This window comes from Daphnia pulicaria, chromosome 1, assembly GCF_021234035.1.
Source record: "Daphnia pulicaria isolate SC F1-1A chromosome 1, SC_F0-13Bv2, whole genome shotgun sequence".
Lineage (NCBI taxonomy): Eukaryota > Metazoa > Arthropoda > Branchiopoda > Diplostraca > Daphniidae > Daphnia > Daphnia pulicaria.
Window position 1 is genome coordinate 16,745,090 of NC_060913.1, and position 20,836 is coordinate 16,765,925.

At 42.9% G+C, this 20,836-nt stretch overlaps 1 protein-coding gene across 1 annotated transcript; it reads right to left on the reverse strand.

Moving 5' to 3' along the window:
• Positions 1–5,586: 5,586 nt before the first annotated feature.
• LOC124320886 (SCY1-like protein 2) lies at positions 5,587–19,975 on the reverse strand. The gene is made up of 16 exons (XM_046783789.1): positions 19,638–19,975; positions 16,532–16,808; positions 14,231–14,635; positions 13,471–13,591; positions 11,240–11,335; positions 10,846–10,991; positions 10,453–10,583; positions 9,918–10,032; positions 9,534–9,679; positions 9,214–9,367; positions 8,454–8,703; positions 8,212–8,380; positions 7,773–7,960; positions 6,855–7,087; positions 6,293–6,472; positions 5,587–6,172 (listed from the first exon to the last, which is right to left on the reverse strand). Exons 2-16 carry the CDS (start codon positions 16,790–16,792, stop codon positions 6,149–6,151), a joined length of 2,619 nt encoding a protein of 872 aa, XP_046639745.1. The 5' UTR covers positions 16,793–16,808; positions 19,638–19,975; the 3' UTR covers positions 5,587–6,148.
• Positions 19,976–20,836: the final 861 nt, after the last annotated feature.

Sequence of the window (20,836 nt, forward strand, 5' to 3'; positions counted from 1 at the left end):
ATTATTTCCATAGAATAAAAACTTATACAATAAATACTCGGTCGTTTTATTCAGGATCGTCCTACATTGCGACTGTTGAAATTGACAAGGTGCCTCTCGGGCACTACGAAGTTCCATGCCAAGAGCCAACGGAGCAGCTCGACATCAACATCCTTAATGATTTTTTGCAACACCAATGGTGACCCCTTAAGATCCACCCTTGGCGCTACATGCCAATACTGAAAGTGTACGCATTGTGCCGGACAAAGTGGTAGCCAAATGGCCGTTTCATAACGGAACAGCCACACAAAACACCGACAATGACATAATTCTTGAAGCTGATTTCGAAACGGACAATGATCTATGGTCGGGCAAGAAGCCACAAGGTCATAAAAATCATTGATTGTGCTGCATCTGTCTGGCTACTAGAAATTATGAAAGAACGGTGGGAGATGGTTGCTGACAAAAAATTCCGAAGCTGACGTTATTTTCCATATAGCAACAGATCTGCGACAAACTTGTGTTAAAATCACCAGAAAACCGGAAGTAGCTTGGGTCGTCCGTACAAGTTGAAGCAAGCTGAATGAGACTTACAAGTCCTATTTTGACTATCAGTATCGGAGACTGGGAAAGGGCCATTTAAGCAACCGGCATTCTATGAGAAACTCCAAGAGTTATTGGGTAGGGAAATATAATTAATTGTATTAATTTATGATATCACATAGATATATTTATAAGGTAACAGAGCGCTCGTAAAGCCCAAAGCTTCAAGTAGCTATTTGGCTTCTAGAAAACGAGCTGCTAAATCTAAATTGCCAAGACATAACGAATGAAGAAATGCAGCTTATAAGAGATGAGAACGCTGAGCTGGTGGCCTAAGGTACTATTACACCAAGAGAGACAGAAGAAGCAGAAGAATTACTCGGTGGTAGAATTAAAGCTTCCCCTAAGAAGAAGGCTGAATTGGGCGCAAGTACCAAGATTTTGAGTGTTTTCGTTTCAAATCTCGAAGAAATGCAATCAATGGAGTTGGTAATTTTACTTTAAAAAATGATATATGTCTAAGTTTAAAATACTTTTTTATTTCCAGCAAATACTAGAAAATGCTGAGAGAAAAGGAGCAGGACGAACGTGCATCAAAGAGAGACTCTTCCATTCAAGAGACGGAAGCCAAAAAAACTTATTATTTCTAACGCAATGGTAGAAGTTTTAAGGGGATTCGTTAAAAAAAGGGGGAAAGAAAAACCAAGGAAACCGAAACAGGAAAAAAAAGATGTGCACTGGCCTTTCACGCTTCTCATCCAAGGAGTAATCTGGGAGTAGCACTGATTAACACTGGATTTATTGATTAGCACTGAAAAACAACTAGATTTCTATAACAAAATCTGTATTTAGTTGCTGTCCAGGAATACACTGATAAATTATTTCTATTTCTACTAATTTCTCCTATTGGATAGGTGAAAAATATTCTTCGAGCTTGAGCTTACTGCAGAAGACTAGAGATTACTTCATGCTGAAGTGAGTATATATAGTGGAGTCAATTTTTTCTGCTGGCTACTAGGTTAGTGTCTTCATTTCATCTTCCAATTAAGATACCTTAAAATTGAAAAAGAATCAGTAACTGCACAAAGGTATTTAAACCTTGGTGAAAAATATTCTTCGAGCTTGATTTGGTGTACTCTAAAGACTAGTAGAACTAGAATCAGTAACTGAATTGCAATGAAATAAGGTATAATTTTACCTTTGGTCACATTTATCTACGTTTTTCCGGCTTTAAAAAATAGTCGATTCAGTTTTTATGTTGTTACTTTTCCCTTTGTGCTTCGAAGTTTTCACAAAAAATAACACGAATATTACACAGAAGCATAAATAACGCAATTTGCAAACTCACCAGCTTGGGCAAATTTATCCTGTAACTTGTAAGAAAGAAATCTTAAAATCAAAACAAACAAACGTTGTGGCCACAGCAGACAGAAAAACGCTGGGAAACTAAAATAACATTCAGGAATCAATTTCCTTGGGAAAATTCCGCACAGGCTAGGCTTTTTCCTGGGGAATTCCCAAGGAAAACAGGGTCAGGAAAAGCCCTCAGGGGTGAACATAGGTTGTTCCATGGATTCTCTTGACTTTTAATAAGTTGATTTCAACAAGGTGATCTTGGCACCAGTTTTTTTCGTTTTTAACCAAAAAGTAGACTGAGTCATAACATGTTTGGATGCTATGTACACAGATGCTGCAACAACTCTTGATAAACTGACTTTACCACTGAGTGAAGCAGATATACCAGCTGAATGAATTCTTTTAGCAAAATTAAAAAGCACTTCATTGGAGTCCTTAGAAGCTTTGTATAGAACTTCATGATTTGAGTCTATCTGTTGCCTCCAGTCCAGTAAGCTTCGTCATATTCTCAATTAATCTGGCGTGTTTCTTCCGGTTTTGACATGTGATGACTTGTATAGCTGAAAAACCCTCCATTTGAGGTGTCCAAAGTAAGCTACATCTTGACATTAGTTTTTTTTTATTGGAAACTGGTTAATCGTGGCCTAAGTCCTCCCTATAGTTCTGTTGAAGTAACAGCTCTCCACAAGTTGAACTTGTAACCCACCAATCTTGAGAAGAAAGGGAAGTCCATCAGAAATCAGGATCATTTATTTTGTGTTTGTTTTGAGTTCTTCTTTGAGGTTTTGAAACACAACTCAAACAGTCAACCCAGCAGAACATACTGAAGTAATGATTGACCAATCTGACAGTGACTAGTCAGGCTGAAGCTACCACCTCCAGACAAAACCTTCGTTAGATTTGAGGCCATCTCTTTTTGCCTTGAAGCCAGTGATTCCTGCTCTCCTATGAGGATTGCAGTAGTGTCCCACCTGAAAAAATGTCGAATGCAGTTTTTGTGCAAGGTGAAGTCAGAATTAAACTCAGAAACCAGAACGGTTAATGAATTTGTTTGTACAGAATCATTAATGCCCACAATTTCTGCAAAGAGACACCAAACTTGTAGTCGACTGCCAACGCAATGTTGGATTTTGTGATATCTCCAGAGGATTTTGCTTCAAAGCTTGTTAGTATTTCAGAGTCTTCAGATGACACAGCAACATCCACAACCACAGGAAACTCTTTGACTTCACCAGATGACATCCTCTTCCCACTTAATTTCTTCATTTTTAAATTGATGTATTTCCACATGAAGTTCATGACAGTGCAGTATGTTTCTACTGTAATGTATTTGGGATTAGAAAGCCACTTAGCATTCTAATCATCCAGACCCCAAACTTTCTTATGGATGAGCTTCGTCATGAAGTCACTAGAAGTGAGCAGATAAGAATTTTTGACAACAATCTCCATCAGATTGGGATAGATCATGATTCTATTGTTCAGAAACATGGAGCATTTCCCAGTAGTTCTCCCTCTTGAGGATCGCCCCTACCGCCAAGTAAGGCAAAGCTTCCGGAGCTCGCCGAAAGGAGCAGCGCAGTCGAATTCGTCTTCTCAGTAGGGGGAGGGGGCAAAATGCCGACTGCTGGACTTTAGAAAGAGTAAGCCATCTCCTTATCTCTGGTGGGTGCATGTAAGAAAGAGTGTATTCAATCAGTATCAATGCAAACTTCCCTGTATAGTGACCCTGGTTCCATTATTTTGCATCTGCAGAGTTTGCGACTTTTATGACTGGTTCAGATATAACAATTTTCTAGCTTTCTTGTCATAAAGATTGTTCTTGGCCCCCTTTTAGCTACTTAGGATTAGTCGTGGTCTCAAACGTTAACATCTTACAAATGGCTCTTGCTATGCTCTCCAGATTTGTAGTTGTACAATGCTTTCGTTCATCCCAAGAATCTCTCGCAGTAGCTATTGCTCTACACTAAAAAGCAGTCAATCTCATTTATACGGCAAACCAAACATAAATGTGACGTCTTGAATAGACACACATTCATTGCACCTTGTTGTTCAACCTTCATTAGAGCCGATTTTAAAAGATGGATGCTGAGTGGACCCATTTTCCAATTGTTTTAAAAAGAACGGGCCATGAATTTGAGAGAGGTAATCCTTGGACTGCCTACAGAAAAACTTGATCCATGTTGGGGAAAACTCATGAGTTTGTTGTTAAGACGGGTCTGGATCCTACTTTCCCAGGTAATCATCACCGATGGGCCTTTTGTCTTCCATCTACAGTAGTTTCTTGTAACATTGGCTTTAATAATGAAGGTCTCAATTTTCATTACAGACATTAAATGCATTGACATGAAAGATCGGGGGCCTTCAAAAAGCTCAAATGTGCGTGGGGCGTTTTTAAAAAGATCTCCTTTATAAGCCAAAAAATTATTCGCACATAATTCCGTAGGGTATTTAAAAAGAAACCCTGAAATGTAAATGCGAACTCCGAACAAAATTTTTTTGTAACATGTAATTTATACGAATTTTAAGCGCACGTAAGGTGCGTGGTATTGGGCCATAAATTTTGAAATTGAAATATAGCCAAATACAATCTTCTAAATTGATTGCCTGTACAGATCTCACAAAATGCGGATATGCCTATTTAATTTTAAAAGCTGATAACAAAAAACTTCCAATTTTTAAAATACAGTACCTAGTACCTACCTAAAGTTTGGGAACGCGAGAGCGCGCTCGAGGGAACCTTATGGAGAAAGGCATTTTTTGATTTTTTCTCGGCAATCCCAAAAATTCAATTTTCGTCGGAACACGACGAATTTATTTTTGGCCGTAGCCATATGGGTAGCATTAAGCTAAATTTTTTTAGATTTTTTCGTTCAAGGGAAGGGTAGGTTTTTAATGTATCCCTAAGTTTGGGAACACTCCGTAGAGCTCCATGCAAATAAGGGTACTTTAAAGGGGGTAACTATAGAACGGGTTATGCTAGGAAGACGCGGAAAACTCTGAAACGAAGAGCTTTACAAGCTCAACAACAGTCTTCATTTTCTGATTTTTTATATTTAATGTAGTCCATTGTAAATTTAATATATAGAATGATTTTTTTGCCCGTTCTATAGTCCCTTTCTCCCTCCCCCCCATTCTACCCACGCCGAGTTTTCGCCCCCTTATAAGCGCTAAGCGTGCGTTTTCTCTGTTTAACAGTTAAAAAGGCGCGCGGGGTGGAAAAGTGGGAGTCAAAGTGTAGCTTGTGCACATTTGAAAGCTTGGTTAATTCCAGCAAAGTAGCTGAAGCCTGGCTGAAGCATTTTAAGACACCTTCCATAATATCAATGATAGAGAAAGGCAGTATCGAACAATTTGTCAAATCCTTTTATGAGGGGATAGATGTGGATAGAGGGGGATAGACTGGGGATAGAGGGGATGATGGGGTAATTCTTCAAGATGCCATGGACGTAACAATGACCTCAACGCGTGTCGGAAAGTTTGACGCCCGTTTCTTCCATCTGGTTCTCGAAGAAGAATTCGCTCTTGTCAAGGGCCATTTAGGTTTTATCAATTCTCTGGCCTTCTATCCCGATGGAAAGACGTACGCCAGTGGTGAAGATGGTTACGTTCGTTTGAATCAATTTGACCAGTCTCTCTTTGACTTTGACTTCGACAAATTCGATTACTAAACCAGAAGAAAGGCGAAAAACCTACAAAGAACCCAATCCATCATTGATGAACACTTGTCTTGTGTTTATTTTTTGACCACTTTCGTGTACATGGGCGATATAAGAGAAGGTATTTGAATACATCATGTTGGAAAGGTCTCGAGTGAGAATCTTTTTTTTTTTGGGGGGGGGGGGGGGGATTTATTTCTCAAGAGAGGGCACGAGACGAAATTAAGCGTATACAAACAGGTTCGAGTCGCCTGTTTAAGAGGAGAAAATATAACTGATATTGTTTACAAACAATTCTTTAAAAATCTTTTTCTTTTTTTTTCTAGTGAAGTTGGTGCATTTAAAATAAGCAGCTTTTTGTCTTCAACTGCTATGTATGGTCGGTCAATCATGGAAGATTCGGGAAGAAATGATTCTTTGTTCTCTATCTAATAACATTCTGTTTTTTCCTTATAACGAACAATTTGTAGCAAAAAGATAGTATTATCTAGATAGACATAATTCATCATCTGTACAGTTGGATGTTGTCTCAACTGAAGGGCTTGGCTGCTGCGCGTGGTAGATGTCGACGTGGAAAGAAAATCTCTCGAGATTGCGATGAAAGTGGATGAGTTTCATTTCCCGGAAAAGAGTTGGTACTGCGGCCGATGGGGAAAGAAAAAGAAATGGAAAAACATCGCGGGTATTAAACTGGCCGGCAAGTCAAAACCTTTGTCAGAGTAGGATATCAATCAGCTGTTTCGAAACAGCTTCCTCACCACTCCCGATCCGATTTGTTGGAGAATACTGTTGCTGCTCTCGGCTGTCCTGTTGCCCGTTATAAAGGTAGGTGGACACATCGATGGCCGCCGGCTCGTCAAGCCGCTTAGTCCGCCAAATGATGAAATGGAGGCCGTACTCAGCATGGGCACGCTCGTACTGCCATTGGGTCCGCCACTCTAACGTTCAAAGTAAAATATATTAACATTAAAAGTTGATGCCCGTTTTTCCTTGGGTCCCTCCTTCTTCTTCCAGGTATCTAAAGAATATCAGTGACATACGACAATGTATCTCTCTGTTGATCAAATGCGCGTTTCGAAAGCTTTCTGAGCTCTCCCGAGTAACAGGAATACGTTTGAGCAACATTGACGAGTAACTCGATAACGAAGGTACGTGACGTATTAGGTACGTCCGTGTAATGATCAATGAGGAACAGCGACGAGTTGTGTGTCTTTCTCGTTTGCTGCTGGGGAAATAACACTTTTTCGCTTCTAGCCGGGCAACAACAACAAAAAAAGAGAAGGAAATGATGATGATGAACAAAAGGTCTCGTTATATTACCGAAGGAGGTAAAAGGTTGGCGGTGGAAGGTCTGCGATCGGTGGATCCGATGCTGGAATGGCGACGCGTCGGCAGCGATCCGACGGACAGGCAAGTAGCCGGCGACAGGTGGATACTAGACGAAGGGGCGGGGCGTCCGCGATTGCCGGAATTGGTGTTGTCTGAGAGCCGACGGCCGGCCAGCGATTGAGCCACTCGAAGGTAATTGCTATCAGGCGATCCAGGGCCCGAATCTGAATAACAAAAAGGAGCGAGAGAGGCATCACTCATTACGTAGGCACAAAAGAAGAGCAAGACCTCCCTTCCCTTGGAGGCACGAAACGACAATTTCCAAGCTCAACATTTTAATGAACCAGGTCGATACATCGTTACGAGTGTGTGTGTGTGTGTGTGTGCACGGATCTGTCCATTGTGTGTATGCTGTGCCAGTTTCAAACAAACACTGCACACACACACTCGCTCTCTGTGTATTAAGTTTTATTGATTCAACAACTTCATTAGATGTTGGTGGGGGGCGGCCGATGCTAAATGCGTCCTAGTTACCGGCCTGCAAGTACAACAGCAAACAGCAGCGGCCCCCATTGTCGTGATGATGTTCCGTGCCCCCTTTCAGCCTACCATAAATATCTAATAAAGCCAACTTGATAGCTCCGGCGTGAAGAGCAGCAGCCATACACAGTCTTGTGGAGATAAAAAATAATAAATAAATAAAAGATATGAAGGGGGCCCCCCACAAAAAAGGCTGTTGTGTTATTCTGCTCACGAGTGGACCTCACTCCTTCCAAGTACTTGGTATATTCTTGATGTTTCTTTCTCTTTTCGTCATTTCTAATGCAATCTAGTCATATTACATCAATATAAAAAGAAAGACGGCCGTCGAAAGAAGCATCAATCAGCGTTTGTAGGCTAACAACTTACTGGACGAATGGGTCTTGATCATGTTTTCCTCGCTGCAGGTTTTGCGCTGCTCGACTTTGACGAAGGGGATGTTGAAGTTGTTGGCGGCGTGCATGTTGTCCGTGCTGTGCTGGTGCCGTAAAGGCCGCATCCGCTCCGGACTCGTCCCCAGCGACAGGTTGTCCAACTTGAGCTTATTACGTTGATGCCTTATCCAACCAAGGAAATAGAAAATGATTGACGTCCGACATAAGGGTCTACTATACGTCTACACACAACTTTTGAGCGTTCAAGCGCACTGAACTGTGAGGATCATCCCGCCACAACCCAAAAGGGGGAAAGAAAAAAAAAACAATTCCGGGGTGTCGTTATATAACCGACACCGCATAACTTTTATATAACGCTAATCAAAATTCCCGCGAAAACAAATTAAAAATAGAAAATTTATTCAGGTATATACCTGTCAATATGGTCGAGCATTTCCTGGAGGACCTCGAGAAGATTGGAGAATTGTTCTAGGCTCAGCGAAGGATTCATCGTTTGCGGTAGGAGCGACGGCATGACTCGAGTGGCCATCAGACTGACGGACAGTCCGTTCTTCTTGTTGCTGATCATCCGCTGGTAGATACCTGGAGGATTACACAATGCACTATACATGTCGGCCTTTTATACATCAGGTGGTGGAGACAGCGAGCGACTTACTGACAACTTCTTGGATGATTTCAGGATCTTGGAGTTTGACGTCCCAGAGGAGCGGGAGGACTTCGTCGATGATGGCCGACTTGTCCAGTCGATCGATGACCTGAGCCAGACACGCCAGGACGTTCAACGTCAACTTGAGGTCGCCGGAATTGCGCTCAAACACCGTCTTGGTCTTGGGCAGGACCATTTTGCGGATCATCTGGTCGTCTAGCGATCCGGCGATGTTGGTCACGGCCACCAACGCCGCGCTCTTTTTTTAAAACAAAGAAACAAAACAAAACGAAATATGCAAAAGAGCTCAAATCAATTATATCCGGTCGATCCACCACCTGCGTATAAATGTCACACAGCGGATGGGGGTGGGGGGACCTTGTTAGCCGTGCAGAAACACATCAAGGATTCCCAAAAGCATTTGTTTGTTGCCCCGATCAAATCTAAAACTACGAATGCAATCGACAGATTCACTTATCAAAAAAAGGGGAGAAATCTGTTTGACATGATGGAAAGGGTCTCGTTTGAAAATGTCATCGACATCCAAGCAACCCCGGGATCGTCAGCATCAGTGCAGGTTCAAGGAGCCTCTAAGCGACCGATCGATGGCAACAGCTGGGCGCTTCTGTTTTCTCTCTCTCTTGAGAAAAAACACACACAAGAGAGAAATGGATTCCTATTGGCTTTTAATGCCGAGCGTCAGTGTGTGCTGTGTACTGCCGGAATATCTAAATAATGCGTCGACATCTTCTATTATTTGGACGATTACCTGAACTTGTAAAGTGGTCGACTCGTAAGACGAGAAGAGCATAGGAAAGATTTCGGCTTGCAGATCTTCCGCCGGCGTTTTCTCGACGATAATGTGCAAGTTTTCCAGGAGCGTCACGCTGGCCTGGATCGATTTCGGCACCCCCAGGATCTGCCTGGTGATGGGTAAGTTATACAGCGCCGTGCATATAGCGAAAAGGTAGATATATATACATAAATTGCGTGGTTTTGAGTTATGAACGACGTCACCAGCTTGGTCACCATCAGCCAATTGGCAGCCAAGTCTCGCACACTGGGAAATTAATGAATAAAATGGCGGACCTGATTGTTGGCATAATGTGCTGCTGATATTCATCGGGCGAGATCTCCTGAATCATGAGCAAAATGGGTTGGAGAGCGGCGGCCAGGACCTCCTGAGTTCTCAGCTCCTGCTGCAAACTGGGCCAAACGTGCTGGAACCAAAGTTTCTGTGTGCGGGCAATGAAAGATGTAGTTAGATAAGGTGTCCAGCACTTTAGGTCCAATGTACTACTACAAATATCGATCGAGCAGCAGCAGCTGCTCTAGAAAATGAAATTGAATGCGTAGATATCTTGGCTAAGTATATTAGAGAGAGAGATAGAGTCAAATAAGAATCTAATCAAACTAATGGTGTCTCTCCATTGAATTAGGATTTGCTCTTTTCTTGAGATTCGCCTATTTTACCTTGGGAATCGATGGCAGAATATCCTTGAGAGTGGTGCGGTAAAACTGCGACTTTTGTCCGGGATCTTTCATATTGATGACGTCGAGGAATTGAAGCGCATGCACGGCAGGATCACTTTTTTTTTCCCCGAAAGAAACAAAATTGAGACAAAAAATAAATGCCAACTTCATCGTCATCCAAACGAGAAAAAAAAACTATCCGATAGTCAAAAAGTAAAAAAAAAAAAAGAACGTGAATTTCGTATTTTTTTTTTCCCCCGCTGCACTCTGGCGCGTATTTGGTCTAATCCGATTTGCGGAATCTTCCGTGTATAGAGAGTCACATATTAAATAGCGACGGGAGCCCGGTGCGCTCTCCGCTTTCACGGCGATTGAATGATACATTTATGCACTATCGAGGGAATCCTCTTTATAACTGATGTACTTTTGCCTTTCATCACGGCGGCGGTATATAGTTTGGTTGTTTTCAATCAATATTTGATGCTTCCGCAATCAAGCGGAATCAAAAGAAAAAATCTTTTGATTATTTATATACCTGAAGAATTTGATGGATGACAACAGCTGAGCGTTGGGTCGTTTGCGGGCGTCACGGCTCAATAGCCGGATGAGAGCCTCTTGCAGACCCACGGGCAGAGACGGAAGAACGTTTCGAACTTGGTCGTTTAACTGCGTGTGAGAAACGATCAGAAATTAAAGCCCGTCCGATTTGTTTAGTCGGAGTCGATTGGGTGCTGATTTGATCGACTCTTGATGGATATCAGAAGAAAGGCAATGGAATAATTTTGATTTGAAATAGCCCGTCATCCGCTTAAGGTTATAGGGGGGAAGAAGCGATGGATCGGGAGTCCGATAGGATTATTCCGGTGATATTAAAAGATATATTGGTGGTGAAAGAAAGAGTCTTGATCCTTGGTCAGTGTTATATTACCATTTCCATTTGCTTTGTGTAATTGGGATTGCTGTGATTGGCCTGAATGAGTGGTCGGCCCCGATTGAAGATGGCCGCCACCACCAGTCCCAGTGAGAACATGTCGCTGGCAGCGCTGACCGTCGACTGTGTCTGCACTTCCGGCGCTGATCAATGCGTCGGTCGAAACCCCAGAAATAGACAACACACACACACACACACATCAATTCAACTCACAATATCACAATTGTACACAGCAGCACGTATATACAGCGTATATAGTATATATTCTAAATCCTCGAGATAGCTAATAATAATAATACACGTCCCGTTTTCCGTGAATATATCCCATCAAAGGATCAGTTCCATTTGGCCGAACTGATCTGATCTAACAACAAAACGCGGGACTACTTACCGATAAAGTCCAAATCGGGTTGGGCCATTTTGGCAATCCGCGAGGTCCATCTCTGGACGGTCAACGACTCGGATCCGTCCTGTTCGTTCATCCGTTCTATTTCGAAGGAAATGATACATCATATAAATAGCACTCTTTCTCATACACGTATGTATACATCTAATCAAAGAGAAAGCCGATCATTAATTAGTACATATCCATTCAGAGCCAAGCGATTCAAAGTGCTGCCCGTAATATAATGATTACGTATTTCATCAATTAAGAGGGCCAGCAACGATTACATTGGTTACAAAACAAGACCCCAGGCTTCCTTAATGGATTGATGTAAGAAGGGACATTCATCATTCGGGTAAGACCGCCTGAGGCTATTTACAAATTGTTGAACTAATAAGACTGGGATGCAGCAGCGCGTACGTACGTCATAAGGGACGGATATGAGACACTGTGTGTTTGCCTGGGCGGATGTCGTGACACGGAAGTCACAGCGACACATCCTGACAGTGTCTGCAAATAAAGGACATCAAACACCGCGGGACTATATAGGTGGGGGGATAGTGTTTGTGTGGGAGTGGAGGGGGTGGGGGATTGAAACGTCTACCCAACGATCCTCATTCAAAGTCAGAAGTGCAATATAATAACAGAGGGGACAAGGTGACGGCCCTGAATCCATTTGTCTCTGCCGAGAAGACACCCGAGGTTTTTTGACATGTCCAAACTTTCTTTTTCTTTTCTTCCCATATGTTTATACCAAACAATTTTCTTTTATTCCAAGGGCCCTGGAACGTATATAACTCATGTGAATCCCTCAATAAAGAAACAAGAAAAAGGAAAATGGGGGAAAAAAATAGAGGAGCCAAGGAGACGCCCTTTTTTCCTTTATAGCGGAGGATCGATGGTGAGCTCCAAGGTAAACAGCATGTCCTATAGCTAGATGTAGAGTAGGTCTCTCTCTTTTGTGCAACGGAGATATATAGAGGCAAAAAAACCAGGGGGGGGGTGAGGGTGAAAGAAGAGAGATCACCAGCTGCGCATATATAGTATAGGTGGGCAAGGTGCTTTTATTGATTTCTCTTTCTACCTAGTATACCTTGTATGCCGAAATAATATCTCGATTCGGATTCTTTTCATCCAGCGATTTGGCTCCTTATTTTTTGGGGGGGACATTTTTTTATTTCGTCGACAGGTTGTCGCTATATAACTCTTTTTCTCTTTTTTTTTTAGTTGAAGCACATCGGTTGCCCCTATGTTAACGCGCGAGCGGGCGTGTAACGCGATAGACAAGCGCCAACCGTTACCATAGCCACAAACGCCAGGAAAAAAAAGAAAAAAAAAAGGATCAAGAAAACTTTGACGTATTCCTTATGTCCGCTTCCAAGTTCCAACTCGGTGGATTGATATAACCGTCGACTTAATAGACACACAACAGTCCGCGCAGCACACATAACATATATCCTTTAGCTCTTCCTGCAGCAGCAGCAGCAACGATATAAATCCTGTTATACCTACATACACACAAAAACCTCGTCTATATAGCTCACGTCCCAAAAGAGATCCTTCTGTGACCAAACTTTGGGAGATGTGGTTTCCCTTCATCGAACTATAGATCCTTTTTTTTCTCTCCCGGGCGGTCGTCTGGATAGTTTGTCGGGACACATATAAACCGCCCAGCAGAATATTGAAAGGCGAAATTTATATCCCCCACCGACCAAAAGTTTTGTATGCAACATCTAATAAATATATCTACTTTCATCTCCTTTTGTCGTACCTCCTTTTATATGATGTCGGATGGGAAGGAGCGTGTCGTGAAAAACGGCGTCGTTAAACACTATACCCGTATATTACACTCCCGAAAAAAAGGTGTTGTATAATGTCTTATATATACAGGGGATAGCCTCCCGCCTATAACACACTTTTGTTTTGAAGATAATTAAATTGGACGACTTTCTTTTTTGAAATTCCCGCGAGACATTTTCAATTTGCCCACAGGGTTGATATACTATAGACAATACTATGGACAATTCCTCGAGTGAGGTAAAAATTCTAGCTGTTTTTCTTTGACTACATTTGAATATGAGAAAAGCCCCTGGCAGTGTGTCAATATTGTGTCTGCGCAAACAGGAGGTGAATAAATTTTAAAAGTGATATGAAGAATAAAGTCAGCCAGGTGAAAAAGATGGCGAAACGAGAGTCGGAAAATAGAAATAGAAAGACGAGACCAAGAACGACAGTACCTGCAAATTCGAGACCGGCCAATTTCCAGGTACCTCGTCGGGTGACGAGGACCGACCCTGGGCAGACATTGCGGTGTAACAGGTGCGCCGTCATGTGCAGGAAACTCAGCGCTTCGATCAGCTAATTAAAAGAGGGAAAATAAAATAAAAACCCGGCGGAATTATATTTAATCAATTGACGAGCAATCCGACGAAATTGATTGGCCAGTAGATATACCGTACGTACACAAGGAGATTGGATATTTTGTTTCGCCCAGGGAGAAGAAAAGAAGAAAAAACACACAACATTTTCCAAAAATAGAATATGATCCTCTCATGTATTGAGTCACCATGGCAACCGTGTGTCCCTTTGAACTTTCCATTTTTATTTCTCTCTTCAAATTGTCAAAATTCACGACCTTCCAAAATGGCGATTAATGATCGATTGACGTCGTCGTTGACTCTTTCTCTACTGAGAAATAGAAAGACATATCCTCGGCAAGATGGAGACGAGAATCTTGTCCAGTTGATTTCATATCCTTCCGGCGAATCAAGTTGCATCATTAAAAGAGATGAGGAGAGAGGAAAATGAAACACGATCGATTTATTTCCTCCCCATTTCGACTAGAATTTCCGGCCGAATTGTCCCGGAGAAAATGCCCCGATGAACCGATTACATGGGCGTGTGACTTATTGGACTCTATCACGGTATCACCCGTCCCAACCCGCTCTCAACAGTGATAAAAGATACATCAAATCAATTCAATTAGTATTAGTATACCTGATAAATTCCGTATTTGATTTCAATGTCGAGAAATTGCTGGACTTCGGGAGGGCGGATCTCCCTGGCGCTGTTCCGGCGACTTCCGTTGTGAGTTTCGGCGACGGTCAAGATCGAGTTGCCGCCGCTGCTGCTACTGCCGGCCGACGGTTGCTGCTGCTGCTGCTGGACTTCGTCTTCCAGGGCGGCCAGGACGTTGCCCAGCGAAGTGGAGACGGGCTCGGTGGCGAACGCCAAAGTGTCGCTCGTCTCTTCCACCGAGTGCAGAACGTGGAGGAGCCGCGGGTGTCGGCAGCGCTCCAGCTGCCGGACGCCGTGTCTCAGCATCTCGGAAATGGTTTCCTTCCGGCGCGGTTTGTGCAACTTGTCGGCCGTCCGCTTATCGAACAGAAACACGGACGCTTCCTGCATACACAATGAAACAATAACAACAACACAAAAAATCGTTATTGGACGAATGACATAATTAATTCATGCCGAGATAGGGGCGTGGCTTTTAGCAATCCACTATAGGGCGGCCGCCCGGATCCATTATCTCCCCACCCTTTCCCAGCTGGCACATTATAACAAACGTTTTTGATTGAGCCAAGCCTAAAAGTCGAGAACTTTTTGTTAATTCAAAAGTTGCTGCGTTACTCCATCCGTCAAATTGTATGCGCGCGCTCAATTAAAATTTAGAAAAAAAGGGCGGGTGATTCAAAACCGTTTAAAAACTTTTGTTAAATGTAACACATCCAAAAGTTAACATTTGAAAACATTTCCCCGGCGTGTCGCCGTGACAACGTATTAAAGGATGGGTGAATCGTCACCGCTAGGCAAAATTGTCGAAAGTTTACTTTTGACGTCATTGCTGCCGTTCTGCTGGCCTCTGTATTCCCGCGTTTGATCTCAAATGTCAAAAGCTGATGCCAAGGTAACGAACCGACGAAAAATTGCGGCTTCTCACGTGTGTGTGTGTTCCCATAAAAGAACTTTTTGGAAAGAAAATAAACGCGAACAATCGGCCGGTTGATCTATCGCCAACAGTTACACCAACAAGCGGCAATAATTAAGAGCTAAAGAAATTGCACATGGTTGTTCCCTCCCGCCAGTCTGTGAAAAGAAAACTCTCGTCACAACGGGAGTTCTTATTATACTCTACTACGTATATTTCCTTATTTCCTTTGTTGTCTGCTGTGTTCGTTGTTTATATCGCGTTTGTATATTCCGGCAGGTGTGTGTGTGTAGACTGTAGATCCTATCGATCCATCTCAGCTGTTCACTCCGGAACCGAGGGCGTTGTTGTTGTTTTTTGTCGGCAGTTCTTTATTTCACGCTCCGTTTCGCAACTCTATAATGCCCGTCATCGCTCTCAATCAAGGAATACCCAACAAATAGAACTCGAGAGAAAGAGATAGAAAAATGAAGAGACATCTCCACACCCACCACCACCGCCTAGATATTTCCCTCTTTCTCTCTCGACAAAGGCAATCAGACAGTCGGAGTAGTGCCGATTGGCTTCGTCAAGTCGACACGCTTCGTTTCATTCCCTGGTTAGATCGACGCGCTGGGGTCGCGTAGCTCCGCCTTCTGCTCATTTTAGACTGCACAATGAGATCGGGTAAAGAAGAAAAAAGAAAAAGAGATTCGCTTGTTTGTTTCTCGGATAACAACTTTTTTGGGGGGAAAGAGGTAGGCTTTTTTTTGGGTTGTATCAGAGCGATAACAGGAGACGGAGAAAAAGAAAAAGTCCTAGACGCGGGAAAAATAGAAGAAATTCGGTAGGGAAAAAAAAAAAATCCCGAGTGCTGTTTCAATGGGATTGAGCACGTCTGTCGATCGCTATACAAGAGAGAAAAACTGCTGAGCCCTTAGCTTTTTTCTTCCCCTTATTCTCCTTCTTTGCATTACCATAAAAAATGGAGGTTAGTGACGATTCAACTTGGTTTCTAAGGATACGGAAGCGGCGCAAGGAGAAAAATTGATCGTCATGGCTGCCATGTAAACTAAACAGTTAGAGGACAATATACACAGCTGTTGGATGAGTTGATGTATTTTATGTTGCACACATCATCTCGATGGCTGTGTTTCGCTTCCGGTCACGATGCCTGGGAAGTCCACATAAGTGACGACCACACCCTTCGGTTTAGCGCAAATGAAATCGTCGCCAAAATTAATTCATCATTTTTCTCTCCTGATATTCAAAGGTGGACAGTTGGAAGGATTCCGGCCGCCATTTATTACATCATGCATTGTGCAATGCCATGCCAAACCTAACGGGTGGAATTCTGGGAAATGGATTGAATAATTTGTTATATCTACCTTTCCGTCGCTTTTACGGTAGGCGTCGTGAACTTTCCAAAGGTAACCGGGTCCGGCCGTGGCAGTTTGGCGCCCGATTTCGAAAAAAGTTGTGATGGCGTTGCCTTCCAGGAGGGTCTGAGAGAGGGAGGAGCCTCCGGCACCACCTCCGGCGCCTCCGCCGGACCCGTTGCTGCCTCCGCCGCCGCCGTAGCTCCCGATTCCGCCGCCACCTCCGCTGCGGTCCGCTTTGAAGCGTGAAAACATGCTGATACACGGCATAAGATGCGCTCGGCCTCTATACATGTCAAAATAAATTACATTAAGAAAAATCAATTGGGAATCCGCATAACGCGGATTGACGGCTGCTGCTGGATCTCATCCGACCAGCACCGCGTCAACACAGCAGCGCGTCGATTCGAAGAATCCGTATACAGATCTAATTACAGGAAGCAGCTCGAGTTTCGTTTTTTCTTGATTAATGGAAACCTGATGCTCGAATAGAAATCATTCGGCAGGGAAAATAAGAAACTTATTAGCTGGAATAATTATATACCCCTACTCGAGCAATCGACCTTTTGACTATAAACGTCTTGCATGTCATCTTTTTTGATCAATCATTTCCAGATGCGGCTACGCTAGTACGCCACACACACATTTAGACTGATGATGGGATTGATCCCGACTGGGTCGAGTACCATCGAAATTCGACCTTTAATATCCATAAGTGATAAGCCATTTATATGCACTTCGTCGTCAAATTCGAATTAATCGCACAGCAGCAGTCTCTCTCTCTACATCCGTTGGTGAAATGTCGAATTCGTTCTATCTGCTAATTAAAGGACAATCTGCATGGGCGCTTCTTTTCTCACTAATTGAATCTCTCGGCTCTAGACTTTTCATCCCGTTTTTGTTGAAAAAAGGAAAAAAAGAGGTTGATCTATGCACAGAGAGAGGGAGAGAGAGGAGTGCCTAGCCGTGATTATATAGACGTCGCCGGGAATATCCAACATAAAAGCCCGCGCCTGTGTATACCTAATAATATGTCAGCTTGCCTCTCTTAACGGTCTGACTTTTGTGAAACAAAGGCTATACACGTCTGTGTTTAGAAGGAGGAGGAGCAGCAGTAGCACTATAAACGAAAAAGCGAGTGCTTTTCAAAGTTTCATGTCAAAAGCGGAGCAAATGGGCGAGTTTGCAAATCCTCGTCGTATATGGTTGCCTCTAAACCAATTTCCGAAAATATACTTTCATTTTTTATTTATACTATAATAGTATTGAAGCAATAACAGTTATAACTCCCACCTGCCTATACATCACACCATCCGAAACTTTTATGGACGTTAGAATTTCCCGCCAACAATATGTCGGGGGGGATATAAATTGCGCCTATTCTTGTCTAAGGATCTCTAAATAGATCTAAGTTTATACTGCACCACACGACACAATCCCAGCACTCGGCACAGATAGTCTCAACAATAAGAACTCGTCAACGGTGACGTCTAATTCCGCCGATTGACTAATCCAGCAGCCAACGTGTGAATGGCTTTGCTGGATGGGACCGATGAAATATCGATAACGATCCTCCGTCTACAAATCTAAAAGTTTTCCTTATACATGTAGTAAACGTGTGTATAAATAGAAAACATCAAATAACAATCCAAGTCTGGTGACGCATCCCGGGACGAGACTTGGCATTCATAATAGATTTTGTATCCAGAGCGGATGGCGCGCGAATATACAGTCGTCGTTTTTCCCATCCAAGATTTCTTCTATCCTATACTGTTTAGCCATTCTGTTATCTCTCTTTTAGATTTTTCTTTGATAACGGCGCGTTATTCCTTCTTCTTCTCTTTCTAGTCTCTGTATAGTGCCATCAGATCAGTCACCATTTGCATTTTTCATCGCCTTGCTGGATAGATACGGATGCATCGGCGCCGGAAGGACACCGTGCACTCAGAAGCAAATCAAATAATCATCAGCATGTGTTAATAAAGGCCTATATAGATCCTCTTTCCAGAGTGTTGCAGCAGCAGAAAGGTCGGAAAACTTCCATTTAAAATTTCCCTTTTAAAAAAGGAAATTCTTTTTCTTTTCCTATTTTTGAAATTCGCGGAAATGGCTGATAAAATAATAAAAAAACAAATTTTTTTTCTCCTCCTTAAACTAATTCTACCAGCTCTGTGTCAAGTTGTTATTACTTATTTCGTGATTTCCCAGAGGGATGGAAGACGACCGGATTATTATCACGCTCAACTCATTCACGGAGGATTATAGAACCGGAGCGGCAGCAAAGTAGCGCGACGTATAAACGAATCACATATACATACATAGGAGCGGCGGTCGTTAAATGAACAATAATTTCCCGTTGTATATCCCTCCCCCAGCAGCGTTCGACTTCTCCCCCACCGCGCGGATTTACCGGGAAACCTTTCACGCACTACTAACGTCAGTTTGGCACCTGTTGGATCTCTCGTGAATAATATAACCAACGACATCTAGTTGTCGCACAAATCTCATTCCCTTTCGACTGAAACGCATCAATCTGGAGCTAGTTAATATCCAGCACGCCGCCATTCTTTCCTTTTTTTATTACCGGCTGGTACAGCTAGAGCAGCCAGCACCTGGACGACCCGCTTCTTTTATATTCAGGCAACGAATCGATGCGCGCAACTCCGGGCGGCCAGCACTGAACTGATTCGACCCAACTTGCTTTTAAGACGGGGGTATTAAAAGGAGAGAGAGACGAGACGAGGGACGTACGAAATCCGTTCATCACAAAAGGTTTTTTTGTCTTTGATTATTTATTTTTTGGGGGGCTGCTGCTGGATAGGTACTACACAACATGGATGGGAATAGTCTTTGATCTTGCGCGCGCGCAACTGATGTGATTGGAACGTCAAAGAGACGGGCGAAAGAAAAGCAATCTTTAAGGGCGAAAAAAAAGGGACGAAGACACATCCAATCAGCTCATAGAAAAACCCAGCGGTTTTTTTCTCCTTCGGAAAATACAAAAAAAGGGGCCATCATACCAAAGTGGTGGTGGGGCCAATAATAATGTCTTGTTATCTTTCCATTGGCGGCTACATTGAAATATTTTTTGAAAGAATTATGATTTCATATATACCTGGTGGATGTTGTGAACGGCCCGCTGGGTTAGATTCGGACGACCTGTTGAATTGTTTATCGACCAAGTTGGGTAGATGCGATTTGAAAAATGAATCACTTGTTATTCAATCGGTCCGTCTAATGGCACTGATGGAAAAAAAAGACACGTCACAATATATAGCCTTTGGAAGTTTAGGTCATTTTTCGAGAAAAATAAAATTCGCCGGTGATCTGAGCCAAAAGTCAAAACAAAACAAATTGGCAATTCTTGTTTCCTGCCGAACGAATTGAAAAATAGTCGATAGGTGATTTCGGGATGTTGGAGGATGTTGGAGAGACTTGCTGCCGCTGCGACGTCCTTCCGTTCTCTGATGCAGCGCACCTGCGACACGACTTGCCTTTATAGAAACGACCAGGCGCTCTACACGCACACACACACATATGTATAGAATACACACACACACACACACAGCGCTGTATATATGTATTCGAGTTTTCCTCCGGTACGGCTCTAGCTGGGCTCCGCCTTTTTTTTCCGATATAGTATATACCTCCATGTATAATAGAAAGAGTTGCGCGCTACAGTGAGCAGTCTTTAACGGGAAGGCGGAAAGGAAAAGTAGATGATGTAATGGAATACACAACACACAGCAAACAGGTGAATCGACGGTGGATGGCCAAAAACCTCATCGCATTAATGGCATATCGATTATTACGGTCGGTCGCTGCTGCTGCTACTGCTGCTGCCGCCGGAATATATAAAATATATCCAAAAGTCTTTGTGGTAGAGTGACACGAAATGTCCTTACGACGCTATCAGATTCTTTGGTCGGGACAAAATAGTACTATATTGTAGTTTTCAGTACACATCACATCTATAAAGGTAGAGAGACATCATCTAAAAAGAAACTACGACATCCGCAGTGTCTACATATCGATCCGGTTACAAAGGGGAGAGAGAGAGAGAGAGATAGAGAGCATCTAGCAGAGATGGTGGAAGACAAAACTCAATTGGATTGTAACCGGGGCCGTGGCCCACAACCACGAAATGTATACACAACCTTGTAGGCTATACAAGATATGCTGTGCATTCTACAGCCTCGATCCTCTCCTCCCCGTCAAAGTTGCATATACGAGAGATATAGTAATAGCCACAAATTGTAGAGAAGCCTTTGATAAAAGCTTCACGTTACTACTATTACTTCTCTCTCTCTCTTC